Raw genomic sequence first — 13,617 nt, 5'->3', positions numbered from 1 at the left:
AGAAAGCTGTGTCACCTCCCAGAACTGAGACATATGAACGTCACATGGGAGTGAGGCAAAGCGGGAGTGATTTCCTCCAAAATCTGGAATAAGATGCTAAGTGGGAGCCGCCTAACGCTGAGGATGGCTTCCAAGCAGCAGAGTGGGAACTCAGGGCCCTGAGGACGCCACCCCTCTGTGCTGACTCCTGCCATGGGAGTTCACGGTGCTTTTCCTACGTGGGCTCCTCGCTCTTCAGAAAATCCCCAGGAGGGAGGCAAATGGTACGTGCTCCCTTGACAAGAGGGAAACCCACCTGGGCCTTGCGGCCTCCTGCTTCGAGGCAGCGGCGCTCCCTCCGGCAGAAGGCTTTGCTCCCACTCCCACCCGCAGAGAACCCTGCCTACGTGGTTATCAAAACTCTCACTCGTGGTTTCCACAGTAATCCTACGAGAAATTACAGAGCTCCCACAGGAGTACGCAGACAGGAAATTCTTTGCAGGCAGGCCATCTGGTGTGGATGGGGCTCACAACCGCACATCTTGCCAAAGAGGTTTCAGAATAAAACCCACCTGCCCTATTCTAACAAACTCTGCCTGGCGGGCCTCCTCTTTCTTCCGTGCAGACTTGGGTGACTCTGGTAAGACGTCACTAAAAGATCGTCTATTGAGCATGTTCTAGAAAAGAAAAACAAGTTACAAATTCCAAATATTGTTGTCAAGTCTCATCCCCTAGCTTCTCCTAACGCACAGACCTATCTGTCCAAATGCTATTTCAACTTTCTGTACCCATTCCCTCCATAAGCATTCGTGGAGTGTCGCTCACGGGCCGGTGTCTGCGCTAGATGCTGGGGGTAGAAGGCTGACAGGCGGAGAGCCAGCGCTGCGTCTTGACCGAGAGCACAGGCTTTGAAATCAAGCACACCAGCAGCTCTGGGACTTACTAGCTTCCAACAGCTGATGGGGCCACCACCTTGCACAGCTCCGGGGATGCTGTTTGCATGGAGCGTCCCCCCTGCCTGCCCACTGGAACAAGGCATGCAGCATTCTATGGGAACGGTACCCCTGGAGCTGGGCAACTCCGTGGCCCCCGTGGTAATGTTGGGCAAGTGAGCTAATCTCAGAGTCAAAGCATCTTTGCATGGCTAATACTTGTCTCCTAGGCGTGTGATGAAGACTACATGAGGAGGTGCTTGCAAGGGGCTGGGCACAGTGCTTGGGCACACACTCAGTAAACGACAGCTCTCTTCTAGGGTGTAGTCAGAGAATGGGCACACTCCTTCAGTCAGCAGGTACTGAGTGTGCACCTGCTACTCTGGCAGGTGGGGGGTGTGATACACAGTCCCTGTCCTTATGGAGCCCAGTGTAATGGCGGAGTCAGACCGAGGCACTGATTACATGATTGGCACATGGGAGAACATCTATGAAGGGGATGTACATACGGTATCTGAGAGCATCTAACAGGGGAACTTGGCTTCAATGGGGGGCTGGGGAAGGCCTGCCTCAGACATCCATGCTTCAGCTAGGACCTGAGGGGCACTGTGTCCTCATCTCGGCACCCTCCCTGCACCCCTCCCTGACTTTAGGGGGAAAAAAGGAATGGACAGATTAGCGATTATGGCTTGCTCTTTAGAGCCCTGGGGTTAGTCTGGCCTAATCCCTGGGAGCAGTTAGGGTGTACTGGTCAGCTGGAAGTCAAGGGGTACCCTATAAAATGGTGGTGGTCACTGTGCCCAAGGGAAAGGACCATATGAGCACCAGCTCATTATGATAGTTTTCATCTCCGCACGTAAGCACCTGAAACCCAACACCCCATTTATTTACAAGCATCACTGGCAGGGCCTTTTGCAGGAGTTTACGAATGCAAGGAGTCAAGGGGAGTCTCCCTACTTGTTCTGTGCTTCCCTGTGAAAGGCAGGAAATGCTTCTGAACAGCAGTGCTTTCACTCTGCATTAATGAGCCCATGGCATCTGGTGATCTCACACTGAGTCTGGAGGCCTCCAAGGAGCCTGGGTGCCCTTCCAGGCACTGAGGTGCCGCTGGGTCTCATCAGTGTGGAGATACCTTCAGCCTAGGAAGTGTCTGGCACAAAGCAAATCTGCAGTAAGTGGAAATACTTGTTTCAGGTGCCTGAAAATGGGGCTAGCCACTAAATCTCCAGAAATCCTTAAAAAGCTCCCAGGCTCTCTCCAAAATCCCCACTCTTGCCTGTCCATCCGCTCCGTGGCACTGGTAATGCTGAGTAGTATACCACCAAGGACAGCCACCCCAAAAAGCACTCTCCAATGCTCCCGGGATTGGTGACTGACACTCATGCCCCCCAGCCTGCCCCTCCATTTCCACGGGCCTGTGATTTCTTAAAATCACTTTCCTGCACATGGATATTCAACACTCTCTCATGGCAACAATGAAAGAATGAATGTCAGCCCTGTGGCCACAGCCTGGTATTAACAGCAGAGATCGAGGCGACTCCTATGCTCTTCTTTTTTTTTTTTAATATATATATTTTTAAAGATTTTATTTATTTATTTGACAGAGAGAGACAGCGAGAGAGGAACACAAGCAGGGGGAGTGGGAGAGGGAGAAGCAGGCTTCCCGCCGAGCAGGGAGCACGATGCGGGGCTCGATCCCAGGACCCTGGGATCATGACCTGAGCTGAAGGCAGACGCTTAATGACTTAGCCACCCAGGCGCCCCGACTCCCATGCTCTTCTAACCAGGACTCATCGCTAGGACTCAAACCCATGAGAAGGAAAGAAGACCACAGACCCGGACTTACCTTATGCAAATCTGGCATCAAATCCTGGTATAAAGATCGAATCAACATATCCAGAGTACGTCGACGTTTCTGGGCAAATGTTGGGGTTTCCAAAGTGGCTTTTTCACCATTAATTACTAAAATAAATCAAGTTATAAAGGGAGTTACAAAAATTAACATGCTATTGGAGAATGTCCTTCTCTCAAGGAAACTCCTCACAGTGAACACCACCCACTTCCCTAATACTGGTATTACCACTGGCACGACCCTTCCTTCATGGAAGAATGCTTAAAAACTCTAAATGTCTCTATACAAACCCATAGTCCATAGATATGTCTGTCTTACCTTTCCTGTTGGACTGTAAACTTCCTGAGCAGAGGGTATATCTAATTACTTGAAGACCCAGTACACACCGAATCTGCCCCCATCCACCATTCCTTCCTCCCATCCATCCATCCATCCACCTACCCACCCGCCCACCTACCCAACCATCTAAACACATCCCTCCAACACATGGGCCAAACCACGAGGATGCCATTCAACAGGATTAAATATATATTTGCTACATTTTGTTAAGAAAAATAACAATTGCCTAACAGAGTACTAGGATTCTTACCCTAATAGAAGTTTCTCCTGGGAAAAAAAAGCTGGTGGCGGGCGCCTGGGTGGCTCAGTTGGTTAAGCGACTGCCTTCGGCTCAGGTCATGATCCTGGAGTCCCGGGATCGAGTCCCGCATCAGGCTCCCTGCTCTGCAGGGAGTCTGCTCCTCCCTCTGACCCTCCCCCCTCTCATGTGCTTTCTGTCTCTCTCATTCTCTCTGTCTCAAATAAATAAATAAAATCTTTTAAAAAAAAGCTGGTGGCTAGTGGACTACAGACACAAAGAGTCAGTAAAGTGGAATGTCCAGTTCCACATTAGAGCACAGAACAGAAACTGTGCAATAGGGGGTTTGGAGCTTGAAGTCAAGGCAGTTATGGGTTTGAATCCTGTCTGTGCTGCCACATTCTTAAGTAAATTATTTAGCTTCTTGGGGCCTCATTTTTCACCCTGTAAAACGGCTATAACCATACTTCCTTAGAGGGTCATTGTAAGAATTTAAATGATATAGTACATATAAAGAGTTGGCACCATACTGGGCATATCAAACTGAATAAATATGAACTATTATTTTTCTCATAGGAAGGGCCAAAGGAAGGACAGTGTTCACAGACTGAAAAATGAACTTCTTGGGCTCAGGCATTTCCTAGATAGGATCTGAGTGCTGGGGGCAAGCTGGGCTTGTTTGTGGCAAGACATCTCTTAAGGAATTTAAACTGCATGCACTTAAGGCATGCCTACTATTTTCTCTAATTCTGTCTTTGGGAATTTTTTGTTTGAGGATATGTTCTCCTTAGTATCCCAGAAAAAAACAAAACAAAACATTTAAAATGACCTGTTTCAGCCAAGTAAGGGGAAAAGTCAAAACTTTTGTTGAAATGCCATTTCCTGTTATCTTGGAGTTTCCTGCCTGGCCTTCTTCCTCCCTCCTGCTGCATCCACTTTGAATTCAAAGAGACTTCGGATCCCTTGGCTTCTACCTTTTCTCTCAGTCCATCAACCCCTCATGATCCATCCTGGCTCCAGGCTTCATCTCTTCAACACCCCTCTTCACAGCCCAGAGCCTTGGTTCTTCCACTGTATTGACCGTGCAAGGTTTTCAACTGTAGATCAAGCCTTCGCTTCATTCCACCCAAGCATCCAAGGGGGCTGCTCAAAGTCACTCTGTTGATTGGCTCCATTTAAATCAGCAGATACACTCATAAGCTGGGTTCTTAGGTTGCCGAATCATCTTTAATCGTGATTCAAGGGCTCCATGCCTGCAGCGGCCCCTTCCCTGCTATAGGCACTATGGCAAAGACTGCTTACTTCCTGACCCCCGCTTCCAAGACCCTCCCCATTTCTAGCTGCTAAACCCACTCTCTGTTGCTGACTGTTTCAGGTCTGTTTCTTTTTTTTTAAAGATTTTATTTTTTATTTATTTATTTGACAGAGAGAGACACAGCGAGAGAGGGAACACAAGCAGGGGGAGTGGGAGAGAGAGAAGCAGGCTTCCCGTGGAGCAGGGAGCCCGATGCGGGGCTCGATCCCAGGACCCTGGGATCACGACCTGAGCCGAAGGCAGACGCTTAACGACTGAGCCACCCAGGCGCCCCTGTTTCAGGTCTGTTTCTTGCTCTCCACCTGATCCTCTGGACTTGAAACACATGGACCCCCATTTTAAGATGCAGGCAATTTCACATACAATTTCGGATCTCTGTCTTGTTTGGAAAACCTGGACTATCTGGCAGCCCTGGGCGCATGCTCCTGAATGGGGTTTGCAAACTGTACTTGTAGCTATAATAACCAAGGACTACTCTGGGGAGGGATGTAGCCGAGCTCTTGTGGTTCAGAAGATGGGGGCACAGGGTCAGGTATCTGGGTATTATCGGTGGAGCTAAAATGTATACTCACCAGCTAGCGAAGCCTGGATGGTCAGGTTCTGCACTATCATATCCATATTCTCTCTGTCGGTCTGTCTTCTCCCCCCGCTCCCCTCCCCCCCGCCGCTAACAACTCCCCTTTCCCTAGGTACATATGCATATAACCACCCTTTGTCCCCCCTGCTTCCCACTCTCTGACAAAGACACAGATACACATGTAGCCAGAGATTCAGAAATGGCTATAGCAGAACCCTGGGCAGCAAGGCAAATTTGAGGCCCCCTGTATCAAAAGCAGGTGAGTGTAGATAAACTTCAAGGCAGGTGGGCAGCATGGTCAATATAGATTGGGACACAGAAGAAGATCTGCATAACACTACCAGAAAACTAAATGCTTCACATAAAGAATTAACAGAACATGGAATGGGATCAACGCTTAAACAATGAGATTTTTCTTATACAGCATCCTCGAAGAATTTGAAAAAATGCATTCTGATGTAGAACAATTTGCAAAAAATTTCAAAATAGAAACTTACATTTCACTAGCAAAAAGTCCCTGAATTCCTGGTGGTCTGTAAACACCGGTGGGGATGGCAAGGGGGGGCCAAAGAGTGGTACGCTTTCTTCTGAAAATATTTTCAGCCTATGTAGAGAACATTTCAGAATTATTTGGTTTTTCTTTAAAGATCAGCAATATTCAGACCTTGTATTTGTTCAGTTGCCTATGTGATATGTCAAGAATATTCAGTCCATAGGAGGAGTGCTGTCTCTGGGCTGCCAGAGGCTCAGCCACTGTACAGCTCTCCCATGAGCTTTAGGGTAGAGGCCAGGTCTTCCTGCGTTCTTCATGGTCCAACCTACCAACTTGTGGGCAAGGTCAGGAACACCAGGAATAATAGCAAAGGCCACCATTGAGCACCCTGTGCATACCAGGCAGCAAACTTGGTATTTTAAGACATAGCATCAACCGATTCTCATCAACCTGCCAAGGTAGTAGCATTACCTTTATTCTGTCCTACAGATGAGGCCTGCGACTCTGAGAAGATAAACACTTGATCTTTCAAAAGCACGAAGTTAATAAGCGACAGACCTGGGATTCCGACCTAAATCTATTTGGCTCAAAGTTCATGCTCTTTTCACAACATCACGATACCCTTTTAATTTTTGAGAACAGAGGGATACGTGGGCCAGGACGTAGCCTAGGAAACGGGGTCTGGTCAAGATCAAACATAGTAAATTTGTGCCCATTTTAGAGTAGAATAAAATTCCAAACTGACCCTGACCCTTGGGTCTACTGCACAGGGAGGGCAACACTATATGGAACAAGCTTTTCCCAAAGAGATGATGGCCTTGAAGAAGTTCTATTGGTGAGGACACTCGCATCAAATCAATCAACAAATACTTGTATTGGGAGCCATCAAATGAATGCCAAATTAATAAGTAAACGTGAGGATTAGAACAAGCAAACCGAGAGAAAGTCATCACCTACCTGTAATTGTCATTTTGTTGATCATACCTCACTAAGGCAAAAATATCTGTGGTGATGGTTAAGGAAATTAATCAACAACCCAACGCTCACGTCAATGGCTTGTGCCTTGAAATCCCTTGTGTAGAATCATCCTAGACCTGCACTTTTGGGCTCAGGGCATCTGTCACCCTTAGGTTGAAATGGAGCCTTGACTTCTTTAAAAGAGACAGCTCAGGAAGACATAAGTTCAACCTCTGTGTGCTCATCCTTTGGGGAAAGAGCTTAGTCTCTCAATCTGTCAGAAAAGCAATATAAATACAGCTATTATGCACCTAAGCAGCCAACAAAGCAAAAAGAGCAATTCCTTTGCTTGGAAATATAAAACATCCCAATATGAAATTAGACATACATTTCCCCTCACCCATTTTGAAAATAAAAGCAATTTAAACGTTTCCACCGCATACCTTCCCTCTCCTTCTGGCTTTCACAGACAAAACAAACCAATGCACTTGGCAGCAGCGTCTCAGCAGAATCTACTTCTCTTGTGTCAGGTGCGCGGAGCCTAAAATGGTACCATACCTTGTCCAGCTTTCTTTCTCCTATTCTGCCTCCTCCCCTGCCAGGTCCCACCCTCGGCATTCCTCTGCTAGGGCCAATAGGCTATCAGTCCTTCAGTCGTGTCTCCATTCCTGGACTCGGAGGAAAGAATCTGCATTAACTCTTTGCCTGTCCCTTTCCAGAAACAAAGGCAAGCCCCAAATCTAAAAGTTACAGCTAAAGGAAATTCTAAAAATGGTGACTATCTCTCGGTCACTTAAAGAGCCACCTCCCTCGCCCCCCCGCATGGTGCTCGGAGAAAACTTCTATTTCACGGGAAGAACTGCCGCAGGAAAGGGGAAATAGTGGCCCTAAATTCCAGTGAATGGAGAAAGATATCACTGGATAAGCAGGGATGGGAGCAAAAACCATTATTATTGAAGTGTAGGTGCATATATGTTTTCTTCCCTGCTCTTGTGGAAGAAATTTGGCTGTTCCCCACTTTTAAAAACTTATATGCTATATTGTTACGTTACAATGAACAAGTCAAAGCATGCAGAGCAATCTACTTCCAGATGTGACAGGTCACAATGGTCCTGTCTCCCAACATTTTTACTGGAGTCTTCAGGGAACATGAATAGCTAGACCAGAATTTATTCTGAAAATGCTTATTAGCTGCCTTTTATTTACTATGTACAACCTGTGGAGGCACTACCTTTGGGTCTCACTGTGGGTCTCACATCACGGCCCAAAGCCATGATGGTGTCTGTTGGGCTGGCCAAGTTCATGTCCTGCGCCTGTCTGCCTGAGCTGAGCTTGGACATTACAGAGAATTTCAGCAGGACTCTGAGCTAAGCAGGGATGTGAGGAAGCAGAGGGAAAAGTGAATGAAAATATGATTAATTCCATCATTTCTTAAATTTCAAGAGGTGGTAATGCAGTAGCTATCTCCAGGGTTTAGAATCAACAAAGAAACATTATTTTGACTTTTTATCTTAACTTGCAAATTTTTATTTAACTAAATTTAACTGAACTCTAATAACTTCCACTCAAATTTTTATTTAAAGCTATTTCTTAGAGGGTTCACTACCTATGATTCTAGTTCTGTTACTACTGATGGATGGTAGGGAGTTTCCCTTACTTCAAAGACTACCCAAGGAAAGGAAAGATATTCTAGAAGCCAAGAATTCTCTGAGAATGAATCCATCCATTATTCCAATGGATGAAGAAAGATGAGGGCAGAATAACCCCAAAGGAAAAATCCAGAATAGTGGCTCTAAAAATCTAGCGATGCAAAACAACTACAACAAGCAAGTCAACTGTCAGATTTGTGTTGAGGGTCATTTTAGTCCCATGAGGCCGACCAACAGCTCACTAAACTCATTCACAAAGGTCCAGGATACGTGTAAAGTGGGAGCGGATCATGGAAGGCTTAAAGGCAGGAGAAGGCTCCTCTCCCTCCTGGAACACAATGGTGACGATGTCATTTCCAATGTGGCGCTTCCTCTCCACCTGGATGTAAGCATAAGTAACATCACCAAGGAGGTCACTCACACATGGCAGATTCACAGGGTTAAAAACACTAAAGCAATATGGCAAACCGCAATGATCACAGAGCCCTACATTTCCTCCATCTTTGACTTCTTGCCTCCCGTGTTTTACCAGCCCCGCATCCCTGCTCTCCTATCCATCTCCTCCGCTCCCTGCCCAAAGCAGATCTGCATTTCCTCTTGTCTCCCCTTCTGTGGCAGCCTCCTAACTAGCCTCCTTGCCTCCATTCTCTCCCATTTTGCTGCTGTGTGTCTACCTTCGCTCCTACATCATCTTCCTAGCCTGGCATTCAAGGCCCCCAGACAAGAGGCATTGCATCAGAATTCCCTGGGGATGGGGCTCAAATATGAGTATGTTTATAAATGCCTTAGCTGGTTCTGAAAGATGTACTTGGTGAGGACAATGGGTTTACCTAATCTGACCTCAGCTGACCTTTCAAAAATGATCTCCTAGATCTGTGGTCAGCAGATTTTTTTCTCCAAAGGGCCAGAGAGTACATAGTTTCAGTTTTACAGATCATCTTGTCAGTTTACAACCATGAGCTCTGCTGTCACAGTACAAAAGCAGCTAAAGGCGATACATACATGGATGGGCGTGGCTGTGTTCCAATAACACTTGATATAACACGACAGGCAGTACGTGAGATTTAGTCCATGCTCCGTGGTTTGCCATCCCCTGTCCTAGACCTTAGCTTAATCAGCCAAATAGAATGATTCACTGTCCATGGATCCCTGGTGTGTCCCCTCTTCTACACTGTCAGCTCCTGGAGAACAAGATCCCTGTCTGATTCACATTAGATATCATTCCCTTTTTGCAAATGCAGAAATGAAGGTTTAGAGATGTCCTAATAATTTGAATTCAATTTAACTCAGAAAGTCGTTATTTTTGGCAATGATTTCTTGGCCATGACACCATGGCCAACAAAAGGAAAAATGAGATAAATTGGACTACTTCAAGATTGAAAGCTTTTGTGCATTAAAGGATACTACCAACAAGAACGGGAGAAAATATTTGCAAACTACCTATCTGATAAGGGGTTATACCCAGAATATATAAAGAAATGCTGCAACTCAACAATAACAAGTCAAATAACTTGATTAAAAAATGAGCACAGGAGTTGAATAAACATTTCTCCTAAGACGATGTGATAAACACATGAAAAGATGCTCCACACTGCTGATCAAAACCGCAGTGAGCTGCCATTTCACACCCATTAGGAGAGCTATTCCAAAATAAAACAAAACCAAAGAAAATACAAAAAGCCAGGTAATAACAAATGCTGTCGAGGATGTGGGGAAAGTGGAACTCTCACGCGCTGCTGGTGGGAATACAGAATGCAGCAGCTTCTGGGGAGAATGGTAGGCTGGCTCCCCAAATGTTTAAACACAGGATTACCACATGGCCCAGCAATTCCTCTGAGATAAGAAAAGCTGCAGGAGAGTCAGAGTTCAGTTTTGGACCTGTTAGGTTTGAGGTGTCTAGCCCAGGGGGTTGTCGAGAAGAAGGCTGCCCACCTGAGTCTGGACTTCTGGAGGGAGGTCTGGCTGGACATGTAAATTTGGGTGTTGCTGGTGTATAAAAGCTCTTTAAAGCCCTGAGACTGGGGGAGATCACTGATCATTGAGGGAGTGAATGAAAGTAGTAGGAGGAGACAAGAGGGCCAAGAACTGTGCCCTGGGCCAGGCAAAGCTCCCCATGCGTCCAAGATCACAGAGCTAGTTCTGGCAGAGCTAGGACTGGGCTCGGACGGGCGGCTCCCAGAGATCTGTGCTTTTATCAGGTACTAAATGCTGCCTTCGGGGCCTGAGGCTGAGAGACCAGGCATAGTGAGTGGTGGGGGACATCATGACGTGTTAGGAGGAAGGTGAGGTCCCAGAGAGGCAAATATCAACACCGTCCCCCCATTAAGGTTTGATTCAGCAACAGAGAAGAGAGGTGGACATCACAAGAATACCAGAGCCTACAAACTCTGTGCGAATTGGCTTCTTTATGTCAGATTTGGGATACGGCTTAGACCGTTCCACTTGTGTTCTTGATGTTAGGAGGTCAATAAGCACCAGGATTTTTGAGCCAGGCTGGCCTCTGTCTTTTTGTCTGTTACGTTGAGCCCCCGAGGTACAGAGAGAGGCTCATGGTCAGGGGTCCTTCTCTGCTCTGCCCTGACGGGGTACACTGAAGGTTCACTAGCATCCTGTGTTTGTCTCTCTTCCCACCTGCATGATCTTCCCGGTGATAGAGACAAGTTTCAAAGTTTTCATTTTCCTCGTATCTGCCAATGCCAGGCCAGTGGAGGACCCAAGTGCTACCCACGGAGACGCCCAAGATGTTAAGAACACCAGGGTCCAACTGGGGACGTTTCACTCCTGACCTTAACATATGGACAGCCCCTCAAAGAGATAAGGTTAATGACTTCTGAGTTGGGCAAAGGTTGAGCTGTCACATTCCTTCCTCCTGTCTCTCTGGCTAATGCCCCATCTGTCACGAGACATGGGCAATTTGGGTGATTGTACAGGGCTGAAAAGGTCGGAGTGGGAGGAGGAGGAGGACTGTAAAACATTTCCACGGAAGTTCTGTGATATTATTGTTGACCTCTTACAGCTCATGATGACTGCGAACGTCAGCTTGGCCCCTCTTCTGCACGTGATCTAAGAGATTCAGCTTCTGCAGCAATTTAGGTAGCCTCAGCCGTGCAAAGGAGGATGCCTTGCAGGAAGTAACTTCAGCAACTAAGCAGTCTTCCTGGGCCAGGGTACTTCCTATTTCCACCTGACTTTTCCCGGAGTGAGCCCTCCAAAACCAGAACAAGCTTACAACCTCCAGTGGGTCTCCAGTGCCTGCAGGACAAATCCACCAACTCCCTATTCCAGGCCCCAAACAGTCCAAGGGGGTCAGCTCTTCCTGCCCCTCCCTGCCATGTCCCCAAAGCACCTTGATCTCTCATGACTGGAACACTGCATTTTAGCGCACTGGTCTGCGTTGTGTCTTTCCCCCTTACTGAAGTCTTATTGAAATAAGAATTATAGGTGCTCAGAAAAAAAGTCTTCTTGGCCCATCACATCCCCTCCCTCTCTAGGTTCCTATTTCTCACAAATCTTTGCTGACTAACTGTCCATTCATGTTTGTGATATTTATTCATACAGATGCCTTCAATGTTTAAAAAAGGGAAAGAAGCTAATAAAGTTAAGTGGAATCCACCACCCCATGCCCCCCGCACCAAATCCTTCAAAAACCAGCAGCACGTGTCTGTTAGGTCTGAATTCCCACAAATTGGAAAATTTTCTCCTGGAAATGGCCAGTCTCTGGGGTAAGTGAGGAGTGTCTCAGGTAGTTTTTTCCCCAACATGGCAGAGCGTGTGCAGATACCCGGCGTTCACCTCCTGTGTTAATTTGAAACACGCTTGCCAACCATTGCTCAGGGTCCGCTTATTTTATGTCCTGGGTAGTCTCGGACGAGATACCAGGCACATGAAGAGAAGTCACAGAGTGAAGGCAACATCCTGCAAAACAGTTTCTCGAGTCTGTAAAACCACACTCGCGCATGTGTGTGCGATGTTATCACTGATCCTTTATTTAAGGGGACAGCATCAGTGAGGATGGTTCTTCCCAAGGCTTGTTGAGAGTCCAAATATACAGACTGTAAACAATATCCCTACATTGGTACCTGAGGTTCAGTTCATATATTAACACACTCAGTTTCTAATGCTATGAAATCAGAGCGATGATGCTTTCTCCACGTTTCGGTCACTGTTTGATAGTTTGTGTGTTCTCAAAGAGCCTGTGTTCACACGTACCTGCTGTTTGTTCTCTTTGGAATACGGCAACATGGTGGAAACGTGAAACATGATCTCATGCCCTTGGTATACGGTATAAACTGAATGTATCCCTGTGGTGTCATCTGTAAGATACAAACATGCATTTAGGAGGCACAGAGAATTCCGAGACCCTGAGGAAATAAGTCTTTATTTGCAGACTAGGGGAATACAGCATACAGTTAGTACATTCCCAAAGACCATTCTGGATTATCCACCTGAGCGGCAGCAACAGTAGGGCTTACTCTCCAACTGATACAAGGCTCCTGCCCACGTGGAGAGCCCTCTTCCTCCCCGCTCTAAGCTCACTTGCTGTCTGATTCACGTAGAAGGTTGGGCTAAAAAGGAGAATGTGCTATAATTCCTTGCCTTCCAGTTACTCCTGGTGTACAGGACAAAATTAACACAAAACGACATACAAATAATTATCATGTCCATAAAACAAAGCAAGTACGCTCACTGGCAGATGGTATGGCGGCTGAAAGCATTGGCTCTGGAGTGAGGCAGACCTGGGTTCAAGTTCTCAGCTATGTTCCTTTTTTTTTTTTTTTTTTTAAGATTTTATTTATTTATTTGAGACAGAGAGAATGAGAGACAGAGATCATGAGAGGAAGGAGGGTCAGAGGGAGAAGCAGACTCCCTGCCGAGCAGGGAGCCTGATGTGGGACTCGATCCCAGGACTCCAGGATCATGACCTGAGCTGAAGGCAGTCGCTTAACCAACTGAGCCACCCAGGCGCCCCTCAGCTATGTTCCTTTTGACGAGTTACCTCATCTTTCTTGGAGCCTCAGTTTCTTAATTTGAAAATGGGGATGAAATTAGTATCTAACTCCTAGGGATGTGTACAAGAGTCCACTTGTGAAGTGCTTGGCAGGGTGCCTGGCCATAGCAAGGGTCAGCGGACGGTGGTTGTGACCGTGACAGAGAGGCTGAGTATTGGCGATGGGGTTGGTGACCTCGTAAGCCTTGCAGGTTCACCATGTGCTCATGCACCTTGCTGGACCGTTCCCCACACTTTGGCCAGCAAGTTCGGCTCCAAGGTGCAATCTCATCCCACCA

At 46.8% G+C, this 13,617-nt stretch overlaps 1 protein-coding gene across 1 annotated transcript in view; it reads right to left on the bottom strand.

Annotated features, from left to right (window-relative positions):
* GARNL3 (GTPase activating Rap/RanGAP domain like 3) overlaps positions 1 to 13,617 on the bottom strand; it is a 106,375-nt gene that overhangs the window by 33,756 nt on the left and 59,002 nt on the right. Inside the window, exons 10-15 of the mRNA XM_021691750.2 lie at positions 12,541 to 12,644; positions 8,602 to 8,710; positions 6,683 to 6,728; positions 5,730 to 5,836; positions 2,758 to 2,873; positions 552 to 656 (exon numbers count right to left, since the gene is read on the bottom strand). Coding sequence (XP_021547425.1) covers positions 552 to 656; positions 2,758 to 2,873; positions 5,730 to 5,836; positions 6,683 to 6,728; positions 8,602 to 8,710; positions 12,541 to 12,644 — 587 coding nt within the window. The remainder of the gene's footprint in view (positions 1 to 551; positions 657 to 2,757; positions 2,874 to 5,729; positions 5,837 to 6,682; positions 6,729 to 8,601; positions 8,711 to 12,540; positions 12,645 to 13,617) is intronic.

This window comes from Neomonachus schauinslandi, chromosome 13 (assembly GCF_002201575.2).
Source record: "Neomonachus schauinslandi chromosome 13, ASM220157v2, whole genome shotgun sequence".
Classification (NCBI taxonomy): domain Eukaryota; kingdom Metazoa; phylum Chordata; class Mammalia; order Carnivora; family Phocidae; genus Neomonachus; species Neomonachus schauinslandi.
Note: the sequence above shows the minus strand (reverse complement) of the source record. Positions and strands in the feature narration are given on the sequence as shown.